At 34.5% G+C, this 14,239-nt stretch overlaps 1 protein-coding gene and 1 long non-coding RNA gene across 4 annotated transcripts in view; one reads left to right on the top strand and one right to left on the bottom strand.

Moving 5' to 3' along the window:
* RHBDD1 (rhomboid domain containing 1) overlaps positions 1-14,239 on the bottom strand; it is a 46,225-nt gene that overhangs the window by 9,519 nt on the left and 22,467 nt on the right. The window contains exons 6-7 of one of the 3 annotated variants that reach the window (XM_062638907.1): positions 10,721-10,840; positions 4,071-5,475 (exon numbers count right to left, since the gene is read on the bottom strand). The exons of 1 other annotated variant lie outside the window; for it this stretch is intronic. In XM_062638907.1, the coding sequence (XP_062494891.1) occupies positions 5,417-5,475; positions 10,721-10,840 (179 nt within the window). In that variant the 3' untranslated portion in view covers positions 4,071-5,416. Of the gene's footprint in view, positions 1-4,070; positions 5,476-10,720; positions 10,841-14,239 lie in introns of those variants that run through there. One more of the 3 variants, XM_062638905.1, reaches the window with a different exon arrangement.
* Positions 383-4,410, top strand: LOC134174198 (uncharacterized). Its single transcript, XR_009968549.1, has 2 exons — positions 383-523; positions 4,309-4,410. It is a non-coding gene; the product is annotated as an uncharacterized LOC134174198 (long non-coding RNA).

The following is a 14,239-nucleotide window of genomic DNA, read 5'->3' as shown; positions in this document are numbered from 1 at the left end:
ATGGGACAGTTAGGATCATCTCATGTAGATGGTACCATTTTACCCAGCTCAATAGCTTCAACTGCATCTTCTGTATTATCATGTCTGATTATATAATCATGTCAGCATCTGTACCTATGTTGCTGTCAAAGGAGTAAGAAATACTGTATTCATTAGCCTAAAAGGTCACAGACCTGACAACCTTTTCCAACCTTTTTTCTAGGAACTGTTTCAAGTCTAAAGATAGATCACCAAAGCGAGGATGGCTGTTCAGCCCCTTCAAACCTTTCTTCTAGTAAATACAGACAGTATAAACCATCACTGTCTCCACCCTTAGGTAACTTTCCTGTGGCTCACAAAGATAAGGCTACTTTTTTTTTCCTCCTGAAATGAAGAGAATGGAAATATGAAAAAATGTGTGGGAAGATGAATACATATGGAACCCTTCAGTACAGACCTCTCAAGAAAAAAAAAAATCTGTTTATGTCCTTTGGGGGTCCCAGAATGGCATTCCTCAGGAAACAGGTTAAGATGGTTAAAATAGGTAAGATTTATATTATTTATTAATCCTATTTAGCACTGGTGGTTTGAAAATATTTAATCACGTCATACCAACTTAGAACACTTGCTTGGCTTTCATTTATACCAGTTTTATGTAACGCATTTCTTCTATAAATAGTATGCCCTGCTAGCTCATATAATGGCAGGATATAATTAAAGTTCACAAACTACTCTTCAGCATGCTACAGATTACATACTATGTATCACATTTCCATATCTGTGGTATACACCTGATTTACCTTACTTTTTAATACAAAATACCAATATTTAGGGTTCTATTTAAGAACACTTAAGGCATTCTCTCAGTTTTTATAAGCATCTAAACATGTATTTTTAATGCATAATCAGGTATTTTTGATGCATATAGAATTGGAAGTAGTAAACTGGAGGGCACAAAGAACCTAGAGTCAAATGCACAGTGTGCTGTCTTAAGGCGAGATTAAGCAGCTACCTTCTGATTTATTGAGTTTACAGAGATTCCTAAGGAAAGGAAGAACACATGCAACATCATCTTTCCTCCTCTCCTACTTCAGAAGGACTAGGAGGCTTCCAGAAAGAGTTGAAGCCAACAAAACACTGTTTTATGTTGTACTAGAAGCCAGACAGGAGCTACAACTGGAAAAAAAACCTATAAAATAGAAAATCTTTGAGTCTCTCATCTTTCTCTCTGCAAAATACAGACATGCTATACAGCCTGAAAGATTTTGTTTCCTTTTAGCACAGATACAAGTAGATTGTTAGATAAGCAAGTGAGATCAACCTTGAACACAGAGTCTCTCTCCCTTGTTTTTAAAAGAGGATTATTTTAATCATACCTCAAAATCTCACCTTTGTGGTACCAATATCAACAAAATAAGACTCTTGTTAAAGTAACAGAAGTTGTTAAAACACATTGGTAACATTTTTAAACACTATCAGTAACTGCCTCAGAATAAGCCACAAGTTAACTGCACACTCAGATCATGCATTCGAAACAAATAATCACCACTACAACGCAGAAATAAGAGGATATAGACCACTGCTGGACTTGATGCCCCCAGAAAAGGGCTAAGGAAATTAGTTTTATAGCTACCTCCAACTACCATTTAGCTGGATGCTAAAAATACTACAGGAGAGATGATGTAATATAATCTCACTGCATTTCCCAACCATCTAATAATTATCCAGCTCTTAGTTCCCCTACACAGGCTAAACTCACTATTAAACTTCAAATGGTTGATACATAAAACCTAATATAGCTTTCATTCCCAAGTATTTAAAGGCATTTGCTAAGCAACTAGAAAAAAAACCAACCAAAAAACAAAAAACCCTTTACCTACATAGACTACTTAACCTATCTTTAGGCTAAGAAATAGATATCTATTCCTCTTCATAGTAAGAAAGCTAAGAATAACTTCAGTTACAAGAAGAAATTCAGGTAGGCTGTGTATTTATCATAATCTAGAAGAAGTCTTTTGTTCAGCTGCAAATAGCAAGGTATCTTTTTCCTTGTTTCTTCAATTTACATTCATCTATTTCAAACATCTGCAGTACATCCTTCACTGAAAAATCTGGAATTGGAGGCCTCATGTTATTCCATACTCTTTATGCAGTTTCTTTCCTTGGTTGATTTGTTAGGGCATATTCACTAGTGTTTAGAAGTGTTTTCCAATTCCAACCCACAAATGATATTTAGACACTTGTTACTTGATAAAATTACTTAAAATTACTTATTTTGCTATTCACATAACCTGTATTTTCTCCTCTGAAACAGTTTTTACAGTAAGCTGCATAGACAAAGTAAAGAATACTGGCAAAAATACAGTGAAGTAAGGCACTAAAAATGAGGTCTAAGACAGGGAGTACAGCAAGAACAAAACAGGATAATCAGTTACACAGAACTGAAAAGGCTGAAAGCTTCTCTGTCAAAAAGAATGCAAATTAAATCTCATTACCTCTACAGAGCTGCTTAGAACTTTGAAGTTATGCACAACTTATGTCCTTACTAGTGTACTTATAATCTATTAAAAAAAAAACACTGAACTAAAATAACAAGAATTAAACAGTATGTGCTAATGGGTCTCAGTAGCCCTAAAAATCCCAAATACCATCAGGATCAGAAATAATTTTGGCAAATTATTTAATTACAAACAGCAAGTTCTCTAGTAAATAAAGGCACATGGGCTCTGTTTTTCTGTTTAAAACTGTTATTAAAGGTATCCTAAAACTTAACTGTATTTTTTCAACAAAATTCTTATCTTCATCCAAAAATTGCTTCACATGAAGTTTAAAAAAAGTACTAAATAAATGTGGTATCCATTCTTTAAAGCATTATCAGCCACAGCAATGTGTCAAAAATTGACTAAATGAAAAGGGTCATATCTGACTGTTCTTAAGCTTGCTATATCTAACCAACTGCATTAGTAAAACTTCTTGAGATAATGAAAGTAAGACTTCTTGATCAGAGCTGGCTCATGTCTAACCAGCTTTCAGGGCATGTTGAGCTTGCTCGCAATGTCTACAACACTGCACAGGCATATCAGATTAAATATGAAGGAAAATTTTCCAGTGTATTTCTTTTGAGCATAATCCTAAATCCTACTGCTGCAATCTGACAGCAACAGGGAATCTATGTAATGCTTAAAATTATCGGATTTATTTTAAAATGCCAGCTAGAGACTCCGAATAGAAAACAAAGGATAGAAGGGAAGCAAACCAGAACACAGGTTTCAGAACACAAGGATGCAAGCATTATTTTGGACAACAAGATATAATATGAAAATGTTATTTTTATATATATATTGTTTTATTGAAGCTACTAGAAATTACTGATTTATTCAGTCTGACATTCAGAAAAAAGTTCAGAATGTAATTTTTAAGAGATTCCCAATAAATAAAGTGTCTGTAGACTAAATCCAATGATAAAACAAGAGTTAAAATAGTAAATAATGAGCAAATCTAAGGTTATAAATGTTCACTGACCTTAATTTACCTCTAAAAGCATCCCCAGACCAAGTTTGTTAAAAATATCACTTTTTTGGGAAAAAACACAAACAGACAAAAAAAAAAACCAAAAGAACAAAAACAACAGACAAACCAAACAAAACAAAAAAAAAAAACAACAAAAAAACACAAAACCACACAAAACCAAACCCTCCCCACCTTCCCCCGCCACACAAAAAACACAAAACCAAAACCACCACAGATTTTCCGTTACTGCATTTCTGCGTGCCTAACAAAGATGCACAAAGAAAACCTCAAACAATATCCATTTCCCAATGCCAAGACTAAAACCCAGATGGATGAACAGAAACACCAATGCAGACTGGAGTCACTCCACAGCAACTCCCACTTTCCCCAGGGTGGAAGACAGTGTTTTTATGCAGCACACACAATGCTTCTTCTAATTATACCCACAGCTGTTAAGTAGAACTGCCTGTTCTCCAGGAAGGTGACCCTCCAAACCCTCTGTGAAACAAACATTTGTTTCTTTAAGGAAAAAGTTCAAGTTACTGAGGGGTATTAAAAAAACAAAACAAAACAAAACAAAAACAACACAGAAAAGAAATAAAATAGTGAAAGTCCAGAGGCCACTGAAGCCAGTGGAGAGACTCCCATTAGTATCACTGAGTCCTGGGTAAAAACTACAAGAACTGCCTCTACCTCCACTTGCAAACCATGCTTTTATAATAGATGTAGTATGAATGCAAGAAGAACACCTCAAGCTACAGTCAAAGATTTAACTATTTATTTAATAACATATTTTCTTCCTATTTTAATTGTCTTTAGCAGTTGAAACTTTGGCAAGAAGGAAACCATCCAAAAGACAGCTGCATTGGCAGTACTTTCAGAAGCATTTACCTAGGAAGTCACAGGGAGAAAAAAAAGAAACCAGCATTCTGTACACATTTTAGCTGAATAATTTTCTTATGTCAGTACTATAAACCTTTTTATTGCAAATAAAATCATTAATTAATTCTTCTCTCAAAATCTTCTGTAGCAATAATCGGAACCCAAGAGCAGTTATGACAATGTCAGCTTGTTGCCAAAGACCAAAGGAAGTTAACTCTTCAGGCAGTGATTCCAAAAATACCCAATACACTACCAAGAATTTGATAGAAAGAATGAAAGATGTGCTGCACTGCAAAAGAAAGCCAGCATGTCCAGATTGCTAAATACTGAACACAGCAATCTTAGCATAGTGCTAGAATCCAGGGCAAAGCAGAAGCAAATATCAGGACAAAACACAAGCAAAACAGCCTTGAAAGGCCTGCTGGTTTAGGGTGTCAAACTGAATCTGAAATTATGCTCTAAGCTATTCTCCATGTACTAGTGTCACAATGCTTCAATATTTTCTATTTTCATAATTTTTCACTTTAATCGTAACTTCAAACACGTTATCACTCACATGAAATGTTGCCCTACTTTTAAATATTGTCTTTTTATCCCTCTAACAAACAACTCGGGAATGCTGCAGCCATGGAAGCCCAAATCCTTAGGCATTATTCTATACTGCAACAGACAGGACTTCTTCAGGAAAGGCACATTAGAGAAATGGGGAACAAAGCCTCATTCGTTTGCATAACCAACTTTTAAGTACATTGGACCATAACCCAGTTTCTGTTAATACTATTTTAAGAGAACATAGCTCTTTCAATTTACAAAAAAACTGCTGAACTTGTTCCCTTCTGTATGTAGTGGTGGTTCAAAGGCAGAAGGAAAACAATGCACAGGAAAGTAGAAAAGGCAAATAAAAAAAACCAAAACTACTGAGGTCCACACTAGCAGTTTGCACATTTTCTAGTGTTGATTCATCCATCAAAGGCATTCTTACATTCGTACATTCTCCTCCAGACATTGGAAGGAATGCTCCCCACACACTGCTCCTGAAAGGAAATCATGCCTCTCCTAGAAGGATGCCAAATGGTCTGTATGGATTCACATGTAACAATAATCCTAAAGACAGAAGAAATGAAGAAAAAGGTGTAGCATTCAGGACAAGAGGAAGACAGTGAAAATAAAAGGAGAAACTGATTTCCTCAGTTCTAATTCTTTAGAAGCCTTTACACAATACAAAACTTTTGAATACACTATGAACATTGAACAAAACTGTATCAAGTACCCCTGTGTCTCTTCCCAAACCAAGTACAATTGGTTCTAAACAGTATTATCTGCACTTTAGTATCTGAGCCAAACTAGCACTGCTTGAAAACTAAACACTCCCCAAGCTCCTCACTAAAATATACAAAATTTAAGACATAAGTGAATCCTACATCAACTACTATTTTTATGAAGAGACAGACAGAAGTATATTGCTATACGTTCATTAACCATTTATAATAGAACTCACGCTATCCTTGTTGCCAGTGGTTTGGTACTTAAGCATTTGTTGAAAAATTTTCTGATTTAATATTCTGGAAATTTGCCTGAAGAAAGTGCTCGTGATCAGGACCACAGAGCACAGCTGCGAATTTAGAAAGATATTTAGAACAAGAGTTCTACTCAGGGGTGAAAGCATTTTTCCAAGAAGCCTTAAGAATCAGATGCAAGTTCTACCATATGACTTTATGAAATGTATTTTAATCTGACATCATGCACTGCATATTTGAGCATATAATCTATTTTAAGACACTTCTACAGAAAACCATTATAATCAAATGCAATGACTGGCATTCCTACAATTGCAGGAAGGAAAAACAATACAGATTGGAAAAAGAAATTAATTATACAGCATTTCTCTGTAGTCTTATCGCATAAGTTTCATTTTTATTACAACCTTCCATGGATTTGGCAGATTTCATAGACTACTAATTAAAAGTCCAGTCTCAGTAGAAGATAACATAAAGTGGGAACCTTCAAAATTTCAAAGGATAAGCCAGATGCCTAGGTATTTCCTAACTACAAATGTACCTATGACTAGTCCATCCTTGGCCATCTAAAAAACTATGAGTGGATGCGGTTTTATTTTGTTTTGTTTTAAATTAGAAGTAGGGAAATGCATTTATAGACCGTCTCATAAAATATAAGAGAAATAACTATGTATGTATACTTACCGGTATTTCTCTTTAATCACAAACTATAAGGACTACCATCTACACATTAAGAAAAAAACTTAGTCTCAAGAAAAAGAGGAAAATTCCTTTGTGCAGACATGATCCTGCATGGAATTCTTAACATTATTGAGACTGAGAGACAGACACAAGTTCCAATCTGAAGAAATACCAACACCCACCATAAGAAAAATCCAAATCCACATCCTACACTAATGAAGATATTTTTTCTGAGTAGAACAGCAAGTAAACAACAGATAAGAGATACTGTATACTCTCTATACTGGGGTTACTTTAAGGATGGCTGCTAATACTAGCAAAAAAAAGATATAAACTAACCTCCAAAAATATACTAAGCAAATATTACACCCATATATTTTAACTTCACAGGAAAATCGTATCTTAAATATCAAATCCAAAATTATTTTCCTGACTTAAAGGGGAGAATTATTGTAATTTGTAACCAACACAGAAATAAGAGACTAAGAATGCTAAGAATTACATTAAACAAAACAAACCAAACAAGAAACACCAAAAAAAAACCACCACAAAACAAAAAAAAAAAAAAAACCAAACAAACAGAAACCCCACACACTCACAAAGCATCTCTGGAAAGAAAAAAAAAAATGCTGTTTAAAAGATTCTTGTTTGAATATCTGAATATCTTTGAATGTCTAAAATTGGGAGTGGAAAGAATATAAACAAGTTAGTTTTCCTAAATTGACCTAAATCATTATGACAGTTTGAAAGTATTAAAACTAATGCCTACATAAATCTCAAACATGCCTAGAAATTTTTTTGTTGCATTAGATGCTATTGTTTTCCAGATAGAGCACAAAAATAGAACTGCAGTTCAAGAATGCCTGAATGTAGAATAAACAGATATGCAGTGCCCTTATAGTAGGTTTAGATAACCCATATATGAGATTATACAAGAACAACTCCTGATCTTTGATGCATGTCTTAATACATATTAGTTTTCAGTTGTGAACAATTGAAACCAGGGAATTCTGTATTATGCCAGGGATTGTTTTAACAGCTTAGCAGGATACTAACACAACTTGTAGGAAAGGATCAACATTCTAAACCCATAATGGTGCATTTTTGTGGCCTATAAACTGTAATAAATGCATTTGTCCAACAAAAGAGTGGGTGGGGGAATTAAGTCAAAATTACAATGGTACTTTTTGTCCAAACTACAAGGCAACTGTGATGGTTTAAATGTCATAGTTGGGTAAAAAAGGAAAGTAGTATTAAAAACAAAACAGCATCCTAAATTTTGATTGTGGTACCTGATTTTTACATCCATTTATTTTTCTATAATTTTATGTATTTTTTATTCATGTTAAATACCTGTTTCATCATCCATGTAATAGCAAGCAACTGTGAATGGCATGCTTTAGGGAAGAATGTTTCACTTTCAAAGGACAGTGCTCATACAAACTGATTATTTCTGAAACTAACCAACAGGGAAGAATATCCTAGTACAGTAAATTCCATCTCATCCTTTGTGCCACTAAACCAGGTATGATCAATTACATGCTCTGTACTGCTCTCTTTGTGAAATAAGCACCTGCCTATAGGCACGATTAACCTTTAAGCAGCTTGCTTAAGGAAGTATTTTAAGAGTACAGCTCTAAAGTCTTATCCAAACTAAAGTGCTCCAGCAGGTAGGAAAGGTGCAAAATCAAAGCACTCCTGTGCAATCACTGATAACATCTCTATATATTTGACCACAAACTATATTCGAAGAAATATACAATGATACATTTTCCCGCTTCACTTACCCGAGGCTTAAAAGCTCTTAATACTGAAAACAGACACTACTATAATGTTATGAAAAGCTGGTGTCACAAACTGAAGGTAAAAATGGGACTTGGTATGTCACAGTTATTTATCAGTGAGATATACTTAGAGATGCTATTTAAATTCTATCTCATGTTTCATCAAAGGGCATTTACCAAGTGAGTATATATTGCCTCTTAGAGTCAAAAATTCATCTTTGTCCAAAAACAACAAGCAGACAAAAATTACTTACCTGTAGTAATGCTGATTATGTAAGGTTCCAAATGAAAGCTGCAGTAGTTCCACACTAAATGCAAAAGCCTTTAAAGTGTATGCTATGTAATTATTTGTCATTGCTATTTGTATTTTGTTTCCTTGATAGTTTCAAAAATACCACAAGCATGGCTTATTCTTGCAGATAGCACTTCTTAATATTACAAGCTTTGAAAAACTTTTTTTTAAAAAGTATATAAAATGTTTTGTACAAAATTACAGTAAAATAAAAAGCACCCCTTACAATAAAGCCCATTTTAGACACACTCCTTCCCAAAATCACACAGGATAACGTATCAATACGACTTTGCTTATTTTTAACTATTCCTAAGAGCATGGACAGTAACTCATTTTCTGTTGACAAACAGGATGGATTCAGTGCTGCCCGACTGGTTTATTTGAAAGCTAAGACTCTCACTAGCTTCTTAAGTAGAGTTTGACTGAAACGCAACTGCTCAGATTGCAACCTTTTCTAGAACAAATAAACTGCAGTAATAATCTTGCTGTAGGAATTTTTTTTTATGTTTCTAGCTTCACAGTGTTGATGGACAGGTAGAAAGAACTACGTTTAAAGAACAAAGGTGAACACAAAAAAAATAAGATAAAGGAAAAAAATCACTTCCTCTCTCCTCCCCCCCCCCCCAAAAGTCTGTACTTCTGCCTCCCAGGTTACTCTTACAATAGATGTGAACTTCATAAAGCAAAAAGCTATATTTACTTTAAAAAAATATAATTTCTCAAGCTGGAAAAGCCTTTTCCTATTCACAATCTTAGTTCATCTGCTGACTTTTTAAAACCATCTTCCAGATAATAAGACATTATTTGTAATAAATAATAAGATCACAGAAGGTGTGATAGTAAAAGTGATGATTTGTCAAGATATTCATTTCATATTTTCTCTGGTATTTCTCTGACAGCCATAACAGTGGTGTACATTGAATTTCTGAGTGGACATTTATGAATGGTGCTCCACATTTTAAGGGTTGTTGTTACAAGTAGAGGCTTCTGTATCTTTTTCCAAATCAGCCAATACTTCCTTGCACCCAGGAAGACAGAATATCAAGATTATGAAAGAGAAGGATGACACTGATGAAATATTGTCAAGGTTATTACTATTATTAAGATGTTACAGCTTCACCAAGTTTAAAAATCTGGATTTCTTGTTAATGAGCACATAAAGCCTTTGGCTCAATTTCCAGAATCCATATTGACACACAACAGATTAAAGAGGAAGCAATGTTTGATATGAAAAACTATCTCAATTCCACACAGCGTATAGTATGTTCATTTCTGTCCTTTATCACTTCAACACAAAAATTTTGCATAACTGCGTGATATACATTTTGCAAAAGACAATTTTAATAATGTGCCACCAGTCCTATTAAACGGGATTTTTTCCTCAAGCCTTGAAGTTTTCAGAAACTGAAAAACAAATTCTACAAAGCATTTGTTCCCTTGCATTGTAAGTGCACTTGCATTATGAAAAGATAAAATATATCCTAATGAATGTATTTTATACCAATTTCTTTAATACCTTTCAGTTAAAAACAAAGGCCATTTTTATTTTTAAGCATTACTATGTTTTTTTTTTATTATTATTTTAGGTCTTTCAGCTATCTAGAATATAAGCTTCCCTTATGGTAGAAAAAGAGTGTGAAGAGTAAGAAACAAGTACAGTGCTTGACAATTAAATTTCTATATAAGCAAAAATGTACACACAAAGTTTAAATATTGGCAACATCAGTTTTTCTATTATAGAACTTCACACTACTTTTTAGAGTATTGCAAGATATTTTTTTTGGCACAGCAACTTAGTTTAAGTTTTTGGTTGTTTTGTTTGTTTGGTTGGTTTTATAAAAGAATTTATTTTACTACAACAGTAGCAAGGTAAAGAAACAGTAAGCAGTTATGAACAAATGCAATTATACCAAGAGAATGATACTGCCTCCCCACACTGCATTCTTCAAAAATTCTACCAGGAAAATTTCATCTGTTTCCAAAGGCTTTTTCAAAATAACGAAAATAATGAGCAATCCATCTTCCCTTCCTCCCCAGTATGAATCATAAAATATAAAACTCAATAAAATTCCTACCTCTTTCATTAAGACTGTTTAGCACTGCCCTTTCAAGTTGCTCTTCTTCAGTAAGCCCACCTGTATAATCATAATAGTTCCTTGGCGTTCCATACTGGTAACTTGAATAGCCATAATAGTCTGTAAAACAAATACAAAATAAAGCAAATAAACTGTCGCTACTCAGTAGGAGAGTGTGGAATCAGGTATCATCTTTATGTTATCGTTCTTCTACAGATTATTTTAACTTGTAAAAGATAAAAATACTAGAATTCAATTACTTGTACAATAGATACCATGAAGCAATTTCTAATTTACAAAGCCAGACTCTGGTAATAGGAGAAAGAAAAACAACAGTAAAAAGATGCATGGAATCTTATTTTTTTCTAATTGTTGTGTCATAGAACTGTTACTAGTAACAAGTTTCATACTGAAATCAAAAGATACTTTTCATCAGCTCCTTTTAACATGCAATTGTCACTACTAGGACAACTTATTAATGTCACTAGAACAGCAACAACAGGTAGGTTTCAGGCTTTTTTTCACCTGCTTACCCCTTTCCCCCAGTATCCTTAAACAATGTCATCATAAATTCAAATAATGTTTGGACCTAGAAAACAAGTGAGAAAATACTCCTGCAAGTTTTTGCAGTAATATATGCAGCTAACATGGTGCTACTGCATAGATACATCCCCCCTAGAAAAAAAACACCACACCATAGATCTCATCTAATGTCACAATCACTCTAAGTTTCCCATCCTGCTGCCACCCAGAATTTCTGGTCATTTACCAAGTTTGTCAAAACAAACATAACCCATAATACACCCAAACACACAGGATTTAAAAGAAAAAATATACTTGGCTAGAGAATTGAGCAAGGCTTTCTTCCTTTTAACACAAGTTGATCTTGCCTGGGCACAGAAAATCTAAACTGAGAAAAAACTAAAAAGAAAAGTTCCATTTCTCTATTCCATTTTTGCTTCTTCAAAATTAAAAGCTTTGGGTGACATTTTAACTTCTCTTCCAGACAGCTGGACAGGGAAATTGAAGAACCAAAATACAGAAACATTGCCAGTTTCTGACAGAAAACACACACAAGTTTTTTTAAAATTACATAATTCAAAATGGTTTTGTATGAAACAAACTGAGCATTACTATTTCCCTTCATCTTCGGATTATTAGCATCTATTAGATACTTGCGTTATCTCATCAGTTATATGGATTCGATATATAACTTCCTGTGAAGTTTCTGTGATTAATAACAAACACAGACTATGAAGTGAGGAGATAAATAATTTCTTCTTAAAAATTATTGTGTTAAAGAAAAAAATCCCAAGCTCTAGAACCTTAAGACAAATAAAGGAAGTGATACCCTACCTTAAACTGGAAAAGCAGGAAAAACAGAACACTGCACACTATTCTACATGGGAGTATACAGATACAGAATCACAGAATAGTTAGGGTTGGAAAGGACCTTAAGATCATCTAGTTCCAACCCCCCTGCCATGGGAAAGGACACCTCACACTAAACCATGCTACCCAAGGCTCTGTCCAACCCGGCCTTGAACACTGCCAGGGATGGAGCATTCACAGCCTCCCTGGGCAACCTATTCCAGTGCCTCACCACCCTAACAGGAAAGAACTTCTTCCTTATATCCAACCTAAACTTCCCCTGTTTAAGTTTCAACCCATTACCCCTTGTCCTATCACTGCAGTCCCTAATGAAGAGTCCCTCCCCAGCATCCCTATAGGCCCCCTTCAGATACTGGAAGGCTGCTATGAGGTCTCCACGCAGCCTTCTCTTCTCCAGGCTGAACAGCCCAAACTTTCTCAGCCTGTCTTCATACAGGAGGTGCTCCAGCCCCCAGTCATCCTCGTGGCCCTCCTCTGGACTTGTTCCAACAGTTCCATGTCCTTTTTATGTTGAGGACACCAGAACAGCACACAATACTCCAAGCGAGGTCTCACGAGAGCAGAGTAGAGGGGCAGGATCACCTCCTTCGTCCTGCTGGTCACATATATCTATTATGCACATACTCCTACAGGTATTTTATATACACCTGTGTGTACAAAGATGTATGTATACATTATACACAGAGCAAAAAGATTTAATTTTGTCTGTTTGCAAATTTTTTCCTTTTTGGAACATACAGTTGACATGGGGAGAATTTTCATACGTCTTGTAGTGAACATTTTGCATTACCCTCCATCAACTCCTCTGGTCAGAAAATACTTTTGTCTTTTCATCTGTATGAATTAAAGCAATTTTCAACAAACTTTAAGGGCCTTTAAGACCTACTGGCTACATTTAAGAGGCAATATTACAGAAAAGCAAAACTGGCTACAGAATACCATTTAACTGTTACACATACACACTTGGGATGCAATCTTCCTGTAGTCTCCTCAATTTCCCTCTGCATTATGCTAATTTGAATAAACTTTTTCTCAGCTACAAATTTATTTTCTGAAGGCTTCAAAAAACTGCATAAATGAAGACTACGAAAATTCTGATACTAAAAGCATGAAATTATCTGATGAAACAAGAAGGGTGTGGTATTTTAAGTTTGTTCTATTACTGTAAATTTTATATGTTTGATATTTTACACTGTCATCAAGTTATAAGTGCTCAGTTTGCCCTAATCTTTTCTGCTACAGCTTGTATTCCAATTAATCAAAATAAACGTCCTAATACTGTATTCACAAAGTGCACTTAGAGAAAACAACTTAGTTACTAAACACTAAACATGTTAAAACTACACTTTAAAACACTTTTTTTTTCTTATAAAGCCCTTTGCTTGTAGTTTTATGAAATCCGTTCTGATTATAAATTTATCTTTTTCTATTTAAATAGGTATTTAAAAGCAAATAGTAATAAATCAGCAATATCAGAAAATGAAAAAAAAAAAAAAAAAATCAAACAAGAAATGCGGCATTAGCCCATGACACCAAAGAGACTTTTCCTAATTCACAGATGGCCAAATTTTTTACATGTATTATACACCAGACAAAAAGTTGAATCTTCCATAAACACATAAATAGGATGAAAGACAATTACAAACTATGTACACAAGGAATTATCATAAACGTAGCTTTTTTTTAACTGCAGTTGTAAGTCATTTTAGAGAAATTTATTTAGTACAAAACCAGAACACCACCACAAAAAAAAAACCACCTACCAAAAAAAAAAACCAAACCAAACCAAAAAAAAAACATCAAAAATTTGGTTACATCTAAAGCCAAACTTGGAAGACAAGATAGTTCAGGTTAACCCTCTCCATTACACTCCTTTTGCCACAAAAACTCAGAACAGCATGGCTATTTGGGGACTGCTCAAGACATGCAAAAAGCTACAGACTTCCTTGTTGTCAGCATATAGAAGGTTTTTTTTCTCAGATGCCAGACATATTGCAAATTAAAAGGCTATTCACAGTCTGCTCCTATATCACAGGGGTGGTCTTTTACACCCACCCAAGCTCCAAGCAGCTGGTGTTTGTACAGTAGATTATGGAGTTTAAATGTCAAGTACAAATTCTTATCTTC

Source organism: Pezoporus occidentalis, unplaced genomic scaffold, assembly GCF_034315485.1.
Source record: "Pezoporus occidentalis ecotype Australia unplaced genomic scaffold, CSIRO_AGI_Poc_V1 ctg59, whole genome shotgun sequence".
Lineage (NCBI taxonomy): Eukaryota > Metazoa > Chordata > Aves > Psittaciformes > Psittacidae > Pezoporus > Pezoporus occidentalis.
The sequence above is the reverse complement of the archived record's forward strand: the minus strand, read 5'-3'. Positions and strand labels throughout refer to the sequence as shown.